This window comes from Podarcis cretensis (genome assembly GCF_951804945.1).
Source record: "Podarcis cretensis genome assembly, chromosome: 14".
Lineage (NCBI taxonomy): Eukaryota > Metazoa > Chordata > Lepidosauria > Squamata > Lacertidae > Podarcis > Podarcis cretensis.
In genome coordinates this window covers 17,279,841-17,298,548 of record NC_137183.1, presented here as the reverse complement: position 1 = coordinate 17,298,548, position 18,708 = coordinate 17,279,841, and the positions used below count along the sequence as shown (strand labels likewise).

The following is an 18,708-nucleotide window of genomic DNA, read 5'->3' as shown; positions in this document are numbered from 1 at the left end:
AAAGTTAGTTCTTATTACTTGGCCAAATTTTGCTTATCCAATTATCTTATAAATATTAAATCCTTTTCTAAGGTCGACCCAAACTCCCTTCCACAAATTTCCCCCTTTTTATATTAAATATAGGTCATAATAGCCAAACACAAAAGTTAAAATTCTGTTCTCCCCTCCCTCCCTTCCCCGGTTTCTGTCCCTTCCCGAATAAATGTCCACAAAACAGTTTTTAGCCTGGATTCCTCACATCTGAGGCCTTCAAGTCTCTGTCAGTCTCTCTCTGCCGGTTTTGTTGGTAGCCCTCTTTGTTGGTCCTCAGTTCTCGAAGGAGCTCTGGCACAGTCTCATCAGATTTTCTTCCATCCGAAATGCTTGATAGCAACTGCTGCAAAAGGTCCACTGATCTCCCATGCTCAAAGAGGTAATATGCCTTTCAATGCAAACTGAATGAAATTTGTCCTCCACCCCTAGCGCTGCTCGGGTCGAAAATTGCTCATGAGCAACTAAATAGGGATGTTAACTTTTACAAATTCCTCTGCATCAAACTTCAGCAACGTATCTAGTGCAAATCACATGCACTACCTCTCTTATTGCTAGAACGAATCCAGAACTATTTTGCATAAGAACACTTGTATATGGGGAACGTTCATGGGGCATGACCGGATGTGAATGAAGACCTTGTTTTCCCTAAGGGCGGACGGACATAGCTATTGACAGATTTCTCCAGTGTGTTTGCATTAGGACATTCAGAGAAGAACTGAAACCATGTCAAGAACTCTGGACAACAATCTACAAATCCTTGTTCAGTTCTTGTCTGCATCAAGAATGGAATATTTTCGTATTATGTTTTGCCAGTCACTAAAACAGGAGAAAAATCAGAGAGAGAGAGAGAGAGAGAGAGAGAGAGAGAGAGAGAGAGAGATATATGGAGGGGGAGGAGGAGTTCAGCCCTAAAAGCTTTCCAGTAGACAGAATTGATATTGATGCTGATGGGAGTTCCATGCACATAAGGCCTAAGATATTCCACTTTCCCAGAGGTCAGGCAGGTTTTACAACTTATTACACTTTCTTTTTGAATATCATCAGTCAAATGCTTGATCATTTCCCCAGAAAGTTGGGGGGGGGGGGGGTTTGGGGCTTGACATCTTACTGGCAGCGTTGCCTTTCTAAAAAGGCAATCAGACTATTAGGCTGACAGCTTGCTTCCTATGTTCAAAGCAGCTACTTTTGTGCCGTTTGACCTCACAATTTCAGCAAAACGTCCACTATTTGGTACTGTACTTCACCTATTATGGCTGCGAACCAATTCAGAAACCATGCACGTTAACCATAAACTCAGGTGTTGAGTTACGATGGCTACGTGTAGCCAAACGGGACCAGCGAGAAAGCAGAGCAAATGAACAGCACGCTCAGGAAAATGTCAAGGTTTGCAGAAGTTAAAATAATAATAAGGGAGAGGGGACAGAACCCAAAAACAGTCCAATGGCAAATGCGGGGATGGAAGGAAGGGACATAGATGGGAATGGGAGTGGCAGTGGGATGAAGTATCCTGGCGAAAGGCATTGCTGGCTAGAAGCCTGAAGCTGAATACTCCATATCCCAAAGTTTTGTTTCAGGCCCCACTGGTTTTGATTTGATTAATTACCTCTTGTGATCTGTATTTGCCTAAACAATTAATTAAGTCAAAGCAATCTGAATCTGTTTTGATTTGCAATGTGCTTTTGAGATGCTGAAGTGATGCCAGGGGGTTATAATTACAGTAATACCTCTGGTTATGAACCGTCCTCCTTACGCACGCTTCGGGTTACGAGCTCCGCTAACCCGGAAGTAGATGCTCCTGGTTGCGAATGTTGCCCCGCGATGCAAGCGGAAGTCATGTATCAGAGGTGAGCACGCATGCAGCGGGAAGCCGCATTAGCGAAAGTGCGCCTCAGGTTAAGAACGGTTTGAAGTTGAGAACGGACCTCTGGAACGAATAAAGTTTGTAACCAGAGGTACTACTGTATCCACTTGTTGAAAGGAAAGGCAATATTTTGTATTTTCTTTTGCAGCTCCTGTTACAGTCAACCGCCAGGACTACAGAAGTACAGATATATAAGGACCCCTGACCATTAGGTCCAGTCGTGGCCGACTCTGGGGTTGCGGCGCTCATCTCGCTTTATTGGCTGAGGGAGCCGGCGTACAGCTTCCGGGTCATGTGGCCAGCATGACTAAGCCGCTTCTGGCAGACCAGAGCAGCACAGAAATGCCGTTTACCTTCCCACCAGAGTGGTACCTATTTATCTACTTGCACTCTGATGTGCTTTCGAACTGCTAGGTTGCCAGGAGCAGGGACCGAGCAACGGGAGCTCACTCCGTCGCAGGGATTCGAACCGCCGACCTTCTGATCGGCAAGTCCTAGGCTCTGTGGTTTAACCCACAGCGCCACCTGCGTCCCATCAGATATTTAAACTAGGCGCCAAATGGCTCCTTAAACCAAGGTTACGGTCGCCAAAACAGACTGTCAAGTTGCCATTTTGGGGCAAGACAGCTCTGAAGTCTTCATTTTTCAAATGACGGACAGACCGTGGTGATTATCAGTTAAACATCCGGCTAGTTCAGATGATAACCTTGAGCTAGGTGAAGAACTTTGGGCCCTAGCTTACTTCTCACCTTGTCCTTTGGACCTGGCTTCTGGCTTGCTCTACAACTTCCTCCTCCTGGCTCCTGGCACACCTCAAGCTTAGCCCTGGCACAATGCCTTGTGGTCATGCTCCTTTGCCGTAGTTACTTGGCAAGGCATCCGTAAGAGCTGCAAATGTTATACACACCTCAGCTGACGTGGTATCACTAAGAGAAACTATGTTTTCCCATTCCTTTCACTCTAGGGACCATTTCGCTAAACAACTTCCATATGCTATATCAGCAACAGTGGGGGCGGGGGCGGCAACGTTTTGCTTTTTTAAAAAAACTATGCACCGCAACAAGTCAGTGACAAAGAACGACTTATGTAAAATACGACTTTAGGCACTATAATGCTTACATGCATTGTAGAGTCACACCTTTCCGCCCAAAGAATGAAATGAAAGATTTAGGCAGGATTCCATCTCGAAACCCCACTGAAGTGGAATGATGAGGAAACCGTGTAACCGTGGCTTTGATCCAAAGAACATCAAGACCAGTGGGAGTCTGCAATGCGCCGTTTTGCGCCGAGATTCAGAGGGGGATCAGGCCCTCAATAAAGCCAACCATTTCTCAAAGCTTTGTTTGAAGTCCCCATTCCTGGCAACGGTTCAGCGTCTCAATAAAATTGCAGCACACTTGGAAACGAGCAAGAAGCCGAGCTTCTTGGTGAGATGCTGTCTCAAGCCAAACTCCAGCTGTTTCCACCTCACAACAGGAGCCTCAGTGCTCTCCGGCCTTGCATCAGATTGGCTGCCTCCTCTCTGATCTGTAGAAGTTTCTTCTCCCTTGCAACCCGCAGGGCCATGTGCATTATGTCTGCCCTCTAGGCCATGGGTAGGCAAACTAAGGCCCATGGGCCGGATCTGGTCCAACTGCCTTCTAAATCCGGCCTGCAGACGGTCTGAGAATCAACGTGTTTTTACATGAGTAGAATGTGTGCTTTTATTTAAAATGCATCTCTGGGTTATTTGTGGGGCATAAGAATTCATTCACACACACCCCCAAAAAATATAGTCCAGCCCCCCCACAAGGTCTGAGGGATAGTGGACCGGCCCCCTGCTGAAAAAGTTTGCTGACCCCTGCTCTAGGCAATCCAATGGCTAAGCTGAAGAAGTCCAGTGAGAATAAATTGTTCAAATCCAGTCAATAAATTGATTTATTATCCATACTCAAACTGCTTCTAAGGGCTAAGTTTCCAAATAATTCTTTCTTTCTGACTGTCTTTGCAAGTAATTAGGAAATAGACATATCAGAGACTGGAAACAGATCAAGGTTGAAAATGAAGTTATTGCAACTACTTGGGTGAGCAGTTGTCCAGAGGCTAGTAAAAATTGTCTCCAACTGACCACAAAAACCATTCTTCTTCCACTTTGTGGCAACAAAACAGTGTGTAAGGTAGTAATTTTATATATATATATATATATATATAAGTTTGTAACTTTCATGGACACTATCTACAAGGCTGGGGTGTCTTATTCTTCCATTTCCCTCTAAGTGTTTCACATACATCATCTCAGTAAACATCAGGAGCAGCCAGCGAAGGAGGGCAACGCCACAGAGCTGCCCTCCAAACGTTTTCATGGCTGCTGCTGACCTGTATGTCTGGTGGTCATGAGGTCAGGGCTCTGTGGGTGCATGGATGGGAGCACCAGCTTGGCTCCACTGGTGCAGCCACATGGCCCTCAGGCTCCACTGCCCAGGAAAGCAGCCTTATTATCACCCCCTTGCACCTGCTGCTTCCGATAAACATTACAACTACCTTGTAAGGTTGGTATAGCATAATCTAATCAAATCTTTATTGCTAGGGATAATGACCAGCACTAAAGAAGCAAAATAAGGAACACACAGAACACATTATCCTAATGTATATGGTAGGATAAAATAAAATAAAAATGCTGCATTTTTATTTTTTAAATGGGCACAAACATTTTAAAACTTGAAGCCGTGTCACAAACTGCAAAGAGGGAAATTGCAAAATGTCTTGGGTCAGTTCCTGTTGGGTTCTGCTTGCTGCAGCGCAATATTTTGTTAGGAAAGCATTCTTTAAGAAACAGATAAAAGTTCCTGGAAGCTGTAAGAGGGTTCCAGAATTTTCTTTAGCGTGTAGGAGTGGCACTCTAGGCTTGATTGGTGTCAGCTGGAGGTGCAAATAAAGGAAGAACGTTGCAGGCTGCAATTTCTGCACGAGGAAAGCACACGCACACACCGTCGGCACGCATGCTGACAACAAGGTTGGAAGTAAGACAATGTGTGCTGCTGATACTGTCTGTTTAGCCGTGTCAGGATTGTTAATTACTGGACTGAAATTACACCGTGCTGGAGAGATAAAGAAGGAATGTAAACAGCTTGTATATAATAGTAACAGAAATGCTTGTGCAACCAGTCAAGCAATAAAGCAGCTCTTGACTGTGAATTTGAGTATGACTCCTGTTCTTGTCCTCTGCCTCCGGGGAAAACTCTTGCTACAAACAGTAAGAAGTGGTTTTACCGAGGTGCCACCACACAAGCAAGAAAGCTCAGCAGAAATGTGTGGGCAGTAACCTCTGCCAGTGTGGTGTAGTGGTTAAGAGCGGTAGACTCGCAATCTGGTGAACCAGGTTCGTATCTCCGCTCCTCCACATACAGCTGCTGGGTGACCTTGGGCCAGTCACACTTCTCGGAAGTCTCTCAGCCCCACTCACCTCACAGAGTGTATGTTGTGGGGGAGGAAGGGAAAGGAGAATGTTAGCCGCTTTGAGACTCCATCGGGTAGTGATAAAGTGGGATTTCAAATCCAAACTCCTCTTCTCTGACACGGTCCGGTTCACAGGCGATCGAAGTCCTGGCAGGGGATGTCAGGACCAGGGGTCTGAAAGCCAGGAGTCCAAGGGTCAGAGAGCTGGCAGTCAAGAAGCCAAGGGTCCGAGGGTCAGGAAGCAAGGAGTCACGAAGTCAGGGGTCCGAGGAACAAGAAGCAAAGCGTCACGAAGTCACGGGTCCGAGGATCAAGAAACAAGGCAGGGAACGTGTTGCTGTGGCAAAGAGCCAAAGGGAAATGCTGACCTTATATCCCTTCCTGGCTCTTGCCACCAGGTGCTGTGAGTTACCAATCGGCCTCACCTGTGAGGCCGTGCCTTGCCTCTTCAGAACAAACTTAGGAAGGCCCCAGTCCTGCAAAGTCCTATTGGTCACAGGGCCTGGCTCCTGCGCGCGCACACCTGACACCCTATAATATATTTGGCCACACTGAGAGTGACAGATGCATACTGGTCTGGACAAAATGCATCTGATTGTCCTGGCAGATTTAATAACATTAGGAAGAACTTCCTGACAGTAAGAGCTGTTCGACAGTGGAATTTGCTGCCAAGGAGTGTGGTGGAGTCTCCTTCTTTGGAGGTCTTTAAGCAGAGGCTTGACAACCATATGTCAGGAGTGCTCTGATGGTGTTTCCTGCTTGGCAGGGGGTTGGACTCGATGGCCCTTGTGGTCTCTTCCAACTCTATGATTCTATGTATCATTTAGCGCTCTCTCTCTCTCTCTCTCTCACACACACACACACACAGAGCAGATGGGGATGACTAAATAAAAGATGAAACTGTGCAAAAAAAGAAGGTAGTAGCTGGCTTTGGTTACCCTATGGATTCATGGATGAGCTAAATGTTGAACCAGGCATAGTGGCAGCTGGTCAGGCCCAGACTTGGGAACGTTGCAAGTCATCCAGGCTCTAAGCCACTCCTGCCTCTGCTCAACGCTCACACCTTTCTTCAGCATCCAGACTTCTCAAATTTTGTGGAGACAAAAAGGAAAACAGACAACGGCAGAAGCCTCTCAAAATCTGGTGCTGCACACGTAGATGTCATGATACTATAACGGGTTTCATCCTGTTCAACGGTACCTCTGCTTGTATCCCAGACCCATCTTATGTCCACTTCTATCTCATTTTAAATTTTGCTGGGGAAATACTGTTGGGTAAGGGGACGCGGGTGGCGCTGTGCCGATCAGAAGGTTGGCGGTTCAAATCTCCATGACGGGGTGAGCTCCCGCTGCTCGGTCCCTGCTCCTGCCAACCTAGCAGTTCAAAAGCACGTCAAAGTACAAGTAGATAAATAGGTACCGCTCTGGCAGAGTCAACGGTGTTTCTGTATGCTGCTCTGGTTCGCCAGAAATGGCTTAGTCATGCTGGCCACATGACCCGGAAGCTGTACACCGGCTCCCTCAGCTAATAAAGCGAGATGAGCGCCGCAACCCCAGAGTCGGTCACGATTGGACCTAATGGTCAGGGGTCCATTTACCTTTACCTTTTAAGAGGGACCCTGCAAAAAAATGTTGCATCAGGTTCCATCTAGCCAGCCACAAGCTCTTCCAGGATATTCCATCCATACACAAATACCGTTTCCCATCACCCGCCATCTCCCGCATCAGAATCCTGCAGCCACTGAGCACACTCAGTTGTCATGTGCCGCTCCAGCGCCAGATCCCGCAGAATAAGGCTGAGCAGGAGCTGCAGAACCAGAGAGCTCTGAGTGAACCACTGGGGGTTAGAGGATTAGAATGAACGATAATTAACTTACTTTTCTCTGGCGAAAGGTGTGTCTTAGTTTGCCCCCTCACCAGCCTGCACGTCGAGCCATCTCCTGCACAGACCCCACAGTTGTCCTCTTTGGCGTTACTCCCGAGTTGCCGATCACAGCCAACCGCCTGCCAATGTCAACAGGACAGTCAGAAAAAAAGGGCAAAGTTGTTACAGGCCTTCTCTCGGTTTCTTTAATAAAAGAATAATAATGTTATCTCACTGAAAAATTGAAATTGCAATATTAAAAAAAGACTCAGATGTGTGTGTGTGTGTGTGTGTGTGTGTGTGTAAACATATACTATTATCTAACCACAAAAGCAAATAACTTCTCACACACACACACACACACACACACTGCCTTTCTGCCAAGGCACCCAAGGCAGTTCACAATTTTAAACTACTAAAACAAGTGATATAGAATGTAAGTCGGCTGGGCAGAGGGAGGAGGGAACAGTCTAGCAGAAGAAGGCCTTGATGTTTTCTCCTGCTTCACTTGTTCTCTGGTCAAACCAGGGTTGTTGTCTTCTTCTCATGCACACACACACACACATACACACACACACACACACACACACACAAATATGTGTGTTTGCGTAAAATAACTGTTTTAATTTAAAGAGAAATCCCAGACTACTCGCCATAACAGGCACAGCAGTGAGCAGGTGACCATGTGAGTGCCTACTCAGTTTAATTCTCATGTGCTAACTGCAGATGGGAAACTTCAGAAGTCTTGCCCCTCTCTTTTTAGCCCTCTGTATCTTTCTGCTGGACTTTAGACAGAGCAGGCCTTCGAAAACAGAACTGCCCTCTGACAGCCTTCAAGCCATTTGGCATATAAATGATGTCTATATAAATACAGTCCAGTAGTGATGTATGGAAGTGAGAGCTGGACCATAAAGAAGGCTGATCGCCGAAGAATTGATGCTTTTGAATTATGGTGCTGGAGGAGACTCTTGAGAGTCCCATGGACTGCAAGAAGATCAAACCTCTCCATTCTGAAGGAAATCAGCCCTGAGTGCTCACTGGAAGGACAGATTGTGAAGCTGAGGCTCCAGTACTTTGGCCACCTCATGAGAAGAGAAGACTCCCTGGAGAAGACCCTGATGTTGGGAAAGATGGAGGGCACAAGGAGAAGGGGGCGACAGAGGACGAGATGGTTGGATAGTGTTTTTGAGGTTACCAGCATGAGTCTGACCAAGCTGCGGGGGGCAGTGGAGGACAGGAGTGCCTGGCGTTCTCTGGTCCATGGGGTCACGAAGAGTCGGACACGACTAAACGACTAAACAACAACAACATATAAATACAGTGGCATAGCGTGGGGGGTGCAGGGGGGCCGGCCGCACCGGGCGCAACATCTGGGGGTTAGGGTTAGGGGGCGCAAATCCACGGGTTAGAGGGCGCAAATTACTTGCCTTGCCCCGGGTGCTGACAACCCACGCTACGCCACTGTATAAATAAACAATAAAAATAATAGTGTATCCTATGTAACGTGGCTGCTCTATAGGTTTCGTCCTCATTTGTTCAAAAGTGCGTCTTGATTCTCACATCTGAGCGGGGGGCGGGGGGACGACTTTAAAACAACTATTCTCACGACAGCAGTCAAACCTATTTTGGTATTCCTGTCTCAGAAATATGGGGATTCCTTGTAAGCTGAATGCTATTCCCTCCAATGTAACTCTGAAGATATCTGTAACTCTGTTGTTTAGAGTTGCCTTTCATCACTTACTAACTTCAGAGGCAAGAAAAGCATTAGAATAACCTTAGTTCCCTATCCAAGCAGAATCCTGGCTTCAGATCAAGAATTAAGAACCCTTGGCTGACTGCAAATCACGGTCCCATCACATACACCCTTCCATGGTACCGGTTTATTCAGTAATTTTACCTTTTTGGAAAACATAAGTGTACCAATTATTTTAAATTGAATTTTACTGAACTTTTTCAGACACCACAAACTAATTATATAAACAAAGCACAACATATGGGGGGGGGGAGAGAGACCATTTGCTAGATGTGTGGGCCATTAAAATGCTTTTCTGAGCAGTTGTTAGTATCTCATTTTTGTATGATCTTACTAGTGAATCCCAATCTCCCTTGCTAACTATCCAGAAATGCATTTGCTCAGCCTACAAGGCCATTAACAGTGTCAAACACAAATTAAAAGTACAGATGATACAATCACCATAAAATGAAATTTCCATCGGGAAAACTTTTAATGGCTTTATCGATAAGCATGAATCCCTTTTACAAATCATGGCGCTTTTTTTTTGCAAATATCTTTCCTCAGCTTGCTGGCTGCCGCATTTTGCAGCTCTGCTTGGGCAGCTAAGCTAACCATACATAAGACATTCTTCTGATTTATCCTAGACTGCTTAGGGAGTAAACGCCTTTGATTTTCAATGGGGGAAATTATAAACAATTAAGCTTATGATGAATAACATTCTACATGAAATGCAGAACTGCCGAGCTGCATCCAGCGTTCTCTGTTGAACCGGTGAGTTTTAATGGTGCACATAATTTCATTTATGAAGCATCTCTTATGAAGCACCTCGAAGCGATTTCACAATACAATTCAAAACCAGTGCTATTTTTCTAGAAAAAGACATGCTGGGACACACCATGGTCGCTCCCCCCCCCCCATTGTTCTCTTATAATGGCAATGGCAGCCACCTGAAAGGTGCCGGAACTGAGTTCCAGTGAGTTCCAGCTGGAAAAATAGCCCTGTACAATCCATGTACAAGACAGGTGCACACATACTAACCAATTAAAACATAAACCCAAATATTAGGCTAACATTTTAGATCTGCAATGTTCTTTCCTACAAAAAGGTACCAAATCTCAGATATACACTGCCCTTGACACGTCTCATGACTCAGAGTAATGAGGAGCACGTCAATGTATTGAGGAAAGATTGAATGGGACTGTGAAGTATAAGAGCCATGTGGAAAGGGGCAGAGTTCAGCCAGAGATCCACTGGGTCGCCCTAAGCATAGCTCACTGCTTCAGCGCTTTCTTAACAATACTACTTAACCAAGTTGAGGGTTCAGAGTGCTTCACATACATAATCTCAGTCATTACAGCCATCCTATAAAGTAGGATGCGGGACGTGGGTGGCGCTGTGGGTTAAACCACAGAGCCTAGGACTTGCCGATCAGAAGGTCGCCGGTTCGAATCCCCGCGACGGGATGAGCTCCCGTTGCTCGGTCCCTGCTCCTGCCCACCTAGCAGTTCGAAAGCACATCAAAGTGCAAATAGATAAATAGGTACCTCTTCGGCGGGAAGGTAAACGGTGTTTCCATGCGCTGCTCTGGTTCGCCAGAAGTGGCTTTGTCATGCTGGCCACATGACCCAGAAGCTGTACGCCGGCTCCCTCGGCCGATAAAGCGAGATGAGCGCAGCAACCCCAGAGTTGGCCACGACTGGATCTAATGGCCAGGGGTCCCTTTACCTTTATAAAGTAGGTCACTGTTAGGATTCCTCAGGTGGCAGGCTGATGTCAGGGAAACAATGACTGGTCTATGGCCACCTAGTGAGGTTTGAACTGCAGAACTGTTGGCTCATAGCACACATACTTTACCCTCCACGCTACGCCAGTATACATGACATTAAAGCGACAGCATTGCGATCTTGGAGCTGTCCATCGAAACACCAATACTGCACAAAAACAACCCTACTATATTTCAGCGAAGCCTAGGTTCATTCTGTTCCCACTTAAGTCAATGGGAGCCTTGCCATCAATTTAGCGACAGCAAGATTGGCAAGAAGAAAACAGACCCTAAGCCTAAACAGCCTGCAGTGACAGACTGTGTGTTACCGCAACAATGCAGCCTTTGCAGTGTGTGGCACAGAGCACAACAATTATGGGAACACAGCATTTCCCTTCCCCGTTCCACAGCATCTTGGAAAGGGTTTTCTGTGCACACATGACATTCATTACTGGAGGACGAGCGAATGAATATTCACAGCAAAGGGAGAGGCCACCAACATTCCAATATGGAATTTCCACACTTCCTTGAAAAGCGAAACCTCCCATTGCTTAGGCCAAGGTTGGACTTGCTCGGTAGGAGTTTTATCGCAGCTTTTGCCTGTTACGTTATCAAGGAGAGGCCACTGAATTTCAGGTTAACAGAAAGGTAAGCAAGCACACTTTAGTGACAAACTATAGGATTCTGCTAGATGAGGAATTCTGAATAACTCCAAAGTCTGCAAAGTTCTAGATATTCTACAATTAATTGCCGCACGGCCAGTTTCCTTCATCACTCGCTTTCTTTCCTTTGAACTTGCGAATGGGCTTTGAAATATTTCTATGAAACGAGTTGTGCAATTAGTTGCGTGATCACCAAATGAACCTCCAGATTCTCGTTTTTGAAAATAAAAACGCTCCTTTCAAACCGATCGTTTTCTACATGATGCATAGTGGCTGGATTATGTTTAGTCCCAAGATTCTTTGGAGGACGCCTATATAAAACCTTTCTTCTGGGGGCCTTCTCACGCATTCTGAGAGTGTTTTTCAAGGAGTCTGGAAAGCCTGCTGCCAAAGAGATAAACATCTGCAAAGAGGGATTCAAAAAATCACTTTCCTACTTTTCTGCTAGGACAAGAAGCACAGCACTTTCCCACTCGGAAAAACAGCTTTCCCAGGGTATCAAAATTACTTTCTTCTTCAAACTAGCTACAAAACATTCAAAGGAAAAGGAGGAGGAGGCGCATTTCTTGGGGACTGTGTTTACAGTGGAAGAGCTACATACAAGGTGTGATGGAGATCCTTGACAAAGTGACCTCTGGTGTCCCCTTGCCTCTCACTGAGCTTACCTGAGCTTACCTGATTTAGGCCTAGTCGACCACAGACAGTGCCCTGGGGCTAGAGGGGATATGATGTCCTCTTGCCACTGGGCAGCTTCTGGCCAGTCGTCAAGGATTGCCCCAAGTTGAATGCATTGCAGTAATCTATCCAGGAGATTATTACAGCATAGATCAGGCTTCCTCAAACTCGACCCTCCAGATGTTTTGAGACTACAATTCCCATCATCCCTGACCACTGGTCCTGCTAGCTAGGTGTGATGGCCTGGGGCTCGGGCTTGGAATTAGAGGAGTCTCAGTCTGCACCGGATCCTTTGCCTCAGGCATCATCTGAACCAAGTCTGGGGCCTGATCCTGAAGAGTCCCAGTCTGCACAGGTTCCCCTGCAACAAACACCAGCTGGGCTGAGTCAGGGGCCTGAGCCTGCCCTGGCTCCAGATGTGGGGATTACCTCATTGCCTTCAGCTGGGCCATCACTTACAGCTGCTCCACTACCGGTTGGGTCAGGGGAGGCTAAGGAGGTCCCTGGGTCTAGTAACCCACCGACGTCTCCCGAGCTGCAGAGACTAAGGTCTGAGAGAAGGAGAGACCTGAGTACTCACAGGAGGAGTGCTAGCCTTTGGGCGAAACGGGGAGGTGAGTTACCCCGACAAAGATAAAAGGCTGTCAGACCCTGCCCCAGGTTGCGGGAGCAACTTTGCTGTGTGCTAGATCCTGCCTGAGATCCTGTACCTGTCTGCCTGGTTTCCTGCCTCGTGTCCTGCCTTGGCCCTGTCAGACTGACTCCTAGTGGAACCTTCGGATTCTGTCCCGGACCTGGACCGCAGTTCTCGGGTTACCCCCAGGCCCAGCACACTAGGGATCATGGGAGTTGTAGGCCAAAAACATCTGGAGGCCCAAGTTTGAGGAAGTCTGGCGTAGATCACTGAGGCCAAAGCCTCTCAGTGCAGAAATGGCGGGAGCTAGCAAATCAACCTGAGCTGGGTGTGAGCATGCTTGCCACCAAGTCCCCCACCAATATCCCAGCTTATTCTGAAACTGTTAAGCACAGTTTCCCAGCTCAAGTGAAATATTATTGAATTTAATCGAAGACTTTGGCTTGTTTGCTGGTTTGCACGAAGGAGCTCTGTGTGCAGGGCAAAAGGCTTATTCACATTCCATCTTATTCCAGCGAATGCTCAAGAAGGACTGCAGTTAACCAGCAGTTAATCAAGTATCCTAATTTAGGAAATTAGCCACTTTCCAATCCACAAGTGACCACACACTAACTGAGATACTAACAAATTCCCCAATGCTAACGTTATTCACAGGTCCACTTCTTTCTTTCCTTCTTACTATAAAGATAACCAGGAAAAAAGTCTTAGAACTTTGAGTATTAAGACAAAGTGCTGGTGAACCTTTTCTAAAGTGCTCAGACACATCCCTTTTCCATTAAAAAATGGGGCTGATGGGAGATGTAGTCCAGCAACATCTGGAGGACAAAGCCTCCACATCCCTGATCTTCAAGGAAGCAACCATAGTGGACTACTTATCTCTCCAGGACAAGCCATTAGGACAAGGCTGTGGTCCAGGATCTGTCTTGGCTCCCATTTTTATTTTATTTTTGACCTCCTAAAGATAATATTAGCATGTGAAAGAAACAACTGGAGATTGAACGCTTCCCACAAATACCACTAACAGAGTGCATTATACAGAGCAATGTAATCCTACCCTTTTGAGTGTGAAGAAAATGTTAAGCTTTGTTTATCTACACAGAATTCCAAAATACTGGCTTAAGCTCTGCACAATGCTCCCTTCGTGTGCCGTATCTGAGTAACTTATTCATTGTACTGATTAATGTAAGCGGCTGTGCCAAAGATCTTGGGAAGCTGCTAATTACGGGCCAAACTCAGGGACAGGGTTGGTATTATAAGCTATGGCGAGGAAGCCAAGCTCAGGCAACAAATCTGGGGTACTGCAAAGGGCAGCAAATTCTTCACATTTATATGCATTATCATCTTTATTTACATTTTATTAATTTTAGCAGTAAGTGAAAATAAATTTTAAATGGTTGATCCTAAGTATTTTAATGTATACATGTGTTTGCGCGCGTGCGTGCGCGCACACACACACACACACTTAATTTTCCAACCTGTTTCTCTCTCTCCTTCAGTGCAGCACTTTAAATCTTCCCTAAACCACCCAATAAAAAAATTATGGCGGTTTTATTTTTTTAACAATAAAGGAACTTTACACATTCAGCCACCGTTCATCCCTTCACGCATGCATTGAAAAGATAACCATTACATAAGCAGGTAAGCCTGAATGAATGGAGGGGGGAAAGCAAGAGGGGAAAGGTAAAGAAGGAAAACACAGGAGAAAAATAGGCAGGGGGAGCACAATTCAAAGTGTTGGTGCTGACCTTTAAAGCCCTAAACGGCCTCAGCCCAGTATACCTGAAGGAGCGTCTCCACCCCCATCGTTCAGCCCAGACACTGAGGTCCAGCGCCGAGGGCCTTCTGGCGGTTCCCTCACTGCAAGAAGCGAGATTACAGGGAACCAGGCAGAGGTGGTGCCCACCCTGTGGAACACCCTCCCATCAGATGTCAAAGGAAAAAACAACTACCAGACTTTTAGAAGACATCTGAAAGGTGCCCTGTTTAGGGAAGCTTTTAATATCTGAAGGGCTATTGTATTTTAATATTTTGTTGGAAGCTGCCCAGAGTGGCTGGGGAAACCCAGCCAGATGGGCGGGGTATAAATTATTATTATTATTATTATTATTATTATTATTACTATTACCATAGATTCCGGCGTATTAGGCAAAATTGGGGGGTCGACTTATACGCCCAGTCGCCTAATAAGTGGCAGCTTCTCTGGGGAGCGGCAGTGGGTGGCGGGCTCCACGCCGGGAGGAAGCCACCCAGCAAAGCCGGCTTAGCATCACTGGGCATTTGACGGGCGGCTTCCTGCCGGTGCGGAGCCCGCTGCGCACTGCCGCTGCCCAGCGAACCCATACCCGGCGTTTAAGACGACCCCTGACATTTTAGAGGTTTTTCCGGGGTTAAAAAGTCGTCTTTCCGGGGTTAAAAAGTCGGAACCTATGGTATTATTATTATTATTATTATTATTATTATTATTATTATTATGTCCCAGCATCTGCAGGTCGAGCTGGGAATGCCGTGTCTGAAACCTGGGAGAGCTGCTGCCAATCAGCGTTAATGATGCTAATCTAGATGGGCAGCTGCTCTGACACTAAATGAGGCCAGCTTCCTATGTTCCTGTCTGCCTTCTTTATAAGGCTTTTCTGTGCTACATGCCATTTTTTTGTTACGGGAAGCCCAATTAAAATGTGGACAGCTTTTAAGTCATGCGTGCTGTCAGTGTGCAGCATTTTTCTTTATCATGCAGGTCCGCTCCACACATCAATGCAGTAAGTTGCCGTTTCCCTGTTAATCATGCTTCCTTGAACAGGTGTTTTGTAATTGGACTTAAATTTGAAATGTCTTATTTTTGTATTTTGTAATCCTCTACCAATGCTTTGAAGTCAGGTTGTAAACCCCTCTGAGATATGTACAGAAATGAGTTGAACCAATAATAAATGCACTGGAAGTGAGCAGTGTTTCAAAGTTCCCCTTTTGGTACTGGGTGAGCCTGGATGAACGCATGTGAACCTGAGCATACAACTGTATGCAAATAGATCTTCTTGTGGTCCCCTCTTCTTCTTCACCTTAAGGGGTGTATACACATACAGGTAAATGCAATCATATCTAATCACTCACAGATGGATCCAGAAACAGTGAACTTGTATTTGCAACTTCTTCTTCTTCTAGATTCACTGCTAAGATCACTGTGTGCATATGTGGTTGGAGAAGACACAGAAGAACAGAACCCTTTAACTCCACAGATGGAGTTAATGAACACTCAGACATTAAGTGATGGGCAGGGCATAGCTGCTAATAGTGTTACAAAGGAGTCAGGGGCCTGTCCCTCTCTCTGCCAAGCTGTGGAAAGAGCACATGGGATCTCAGACACGCACACAGGGTCTGTGTCCTTTGGAGAATGGAAGACACAGCGGAGACTATCATGCAGTCTGTTCACATATTTACACCTTCCGTCTGCATGGAGGAGGTCCAGATCTTACAACATGGCCCAAAGCACTGCAGGCAGTCCTTCCTTCTCCCTAGTCAAGATGGATCTCAGCCTTTCTTCCTCTTTCATCTTCCCAGAAGCTCTCTCCCAGAGCAGTTACCCTGGCAACCTTCCAAATCTCCAGTCTGCGGTCACACCTGGTGCAAGAAATTCCATTATCTTGTTAATGACCCACAATGGCTCTCTTAACAGCCCTAGTTTGGCCAGGCTACCCAGGAATTTCTTTGCAGCGTTGCAGCCCTTCATATCACAAATAACACAAAACCCTAGCATTTTTTAATGTTAGTGTTTAGAGGGACACCCCCCCTCCAGTTCTGTAACAAGAGTTTCATGGATAAGATGCCCCCCAAGATACATCGCAATTACTTGTTTTTTCCAGATCATTATGTCATGCCCAGCTCCAATCACATGCCAAGCATGGAAGCCTTGGAGGACAAACTGGGCAAAGCTCCCTGAGTCCACTGCTCAGGATCCTACTGAAGAATGCTGAGGGAGCTCTGGAATACCCAAGGAAGAACCTCTGGAAATGTCAGAGGAGGTGGAGCCTCTCTTCCAGACCTCAAGAGCACCAGGACAAAAAGCTTTGGGTCCAGGTCAAAGAGTGATGGCACTGTATGCATCTATCACAGGGTTTCCCAAACTTGGGTCTCCAGCAGTTTTGGGACTACAATTCCCATCATCCTTGACCACCGGCACGGCTAGCTAGGGATGATGGAAGTTGTAGTCCAAAATCAGCTGGAGACCCAAATTTGGGAACCCTTGATCTATCGGGGTTACTTGTGAGTAGCAGTTCTATTCACAAGTAAACAATCCTTCATGGACAGCAGCAGTGGTTAGGATGTGGTTTAGGAATCCAGGGTACATAAAGTCTCCTTCTTGAGCTTTCTAGTTGCTGGAAACATCACAGATCTTAGGCTTCTTGTTACCTTGTTCCTTGTTCCTGACTCCAGTTCTTCCTCCTTGCTGTGTTATACCTTCTGGAATACCCCATGATACTGACTGTTCCTTGATACTGTTTCTTGACCTTATTTCTGGATCCTGGTTTAACCTTCACACATCCCCTGTGTTTGACCTTGGTTTGTTTGGACCGTGCTGCATCACCAACCCCGACTCTACTCTTAAGTATTTTGGCGACAAGCCGAAATTTCTGGGACTGTGACAGCCCCGGAGACACACCCACCCAGCCCACGGAGTGTGACAATAACTTGTATAAGTCTTGCAAATTTGGGGCGACAACTAATATCACAGGCCCTTTTACTTGACAAGGCCAGTCTTCTCTTTGAAATAGTGGAGGAACTGCGGTCAACCTTTGAGAGGGAATAAACCCCATAATGACAGAGCATATACCACTGGAAAAGCACACTGCTATTACCATTTGGAGGCTGACCAACATGAAATTTTACAAACTGTAGTTGATCCATTTGTGGCTAGAAGATCCACAGTACTGGCCAGGACCAAGTGCATTTGAGTTATACTGTCATTCTTGGAGATGCTGGAAAGGTATGGTTTATTAGCATTTGGTGTGCTGTACACTTCCACAGCTATAAATACGCATTATATTTTATTTTATTTTTCATTTTTCTTTCAGATGATGCATAGATTTGGGAAGCTTGGATTCACTCATTGCATGGGGGTAGGTGGTGATGAGGACACACCTGACCATATTGCCTCCTTTTAGGGGGACGGGAATGACTCTGTGGCATTGAAAACACTACTATTCATTGCTCCAGCGAAGTACAATGGACAATGCTGGCTGTTTTATAGATAGGTGTCATGATTTTCAACACTCCATCGTACTTATGTGTTTAGAAACGCTGCAGTTTGTGAGGCAGTGGATACAGGTGTTTTCCCTGGTACTCATTGGTAGCGTTCAAATTCCTCCATTTCTTGTGAGAAGATGGCACTTCTGGAACTGCCAGATGAAGTCTCATGGTGGAAGCCTGGATTAGGCCTGGGCATTGTGTCAATATATCACCCAGGACCGGTATGAGGAGCAGACCGTAATGTCGGCTTCACTCAGCAGTGTATCGCTGGTAAAACCGCCACCACTTCTGAGTCCCTCTGCTTGCGACTTCCTCCAGAGCACGTGAGCAGAGGAACTCAGGAGCGGTGTCGGTTACACCAGTGATATATCACTGAGTGAAGCCAACATCTCCCTCTGCCCTCATACAACACAGAAGGAGAAAAGAGATGCATTGGCGAGGCGTCCAGGCAGTTTGTTCCTTCCTCTGCATCTTTAAACTGCTTGGCTGAGGAGTCTGCAGTTGCTGCTCCCCTCGGCTGAGCAGTTAAAGAATGGGTAGGCAAACTAAGGCCCGGGGGCCAGATCCGGCCCAATTGCCTTCTAAATCCAGCCTGCAGACGATCCGGGAATCAACATGTTTTTACATGAGTAGAATGTGTCCTTTTATTTAAAATGCATCTCTGGTATATTTGTGGGGCATAGGAATTTGTTCATTTCCCTCCCCCCTCAAAATATAGTCTGGCCCCCCACAAGGTCTGAGGGACAGTGAACCGGCCCCCTGCTGAAAAAGTTTGCTGACCCCTGAGTTAAAGGATCCCCCAGCCCAGCA

The 18,708-nt window shown here is 46.3% G+C and overlaps 1 protein-coding gene across 1 annotated transcript in view; it reads right to left on the bottom strand.

Moving 5' to 3' along the window:
- ADAMTSL3 (ADAMTS like 3) overlaps positions 1-18,708 on the bottom strand; it is a 283,673-nt gene that overhangs the window by 124,957 nt on the left and 140,008 nt on the right. The window contains exon 6 of the mRNA XM_079954170.1: positions 7,206-7,332. Coding sequence (XP_079810296.1) covers positions 7,206-7,332 — 127 coding nt within the window. The remainder of the gene's footprint in view (positions 1-7,205; positions 7,333-18,708) is intronic.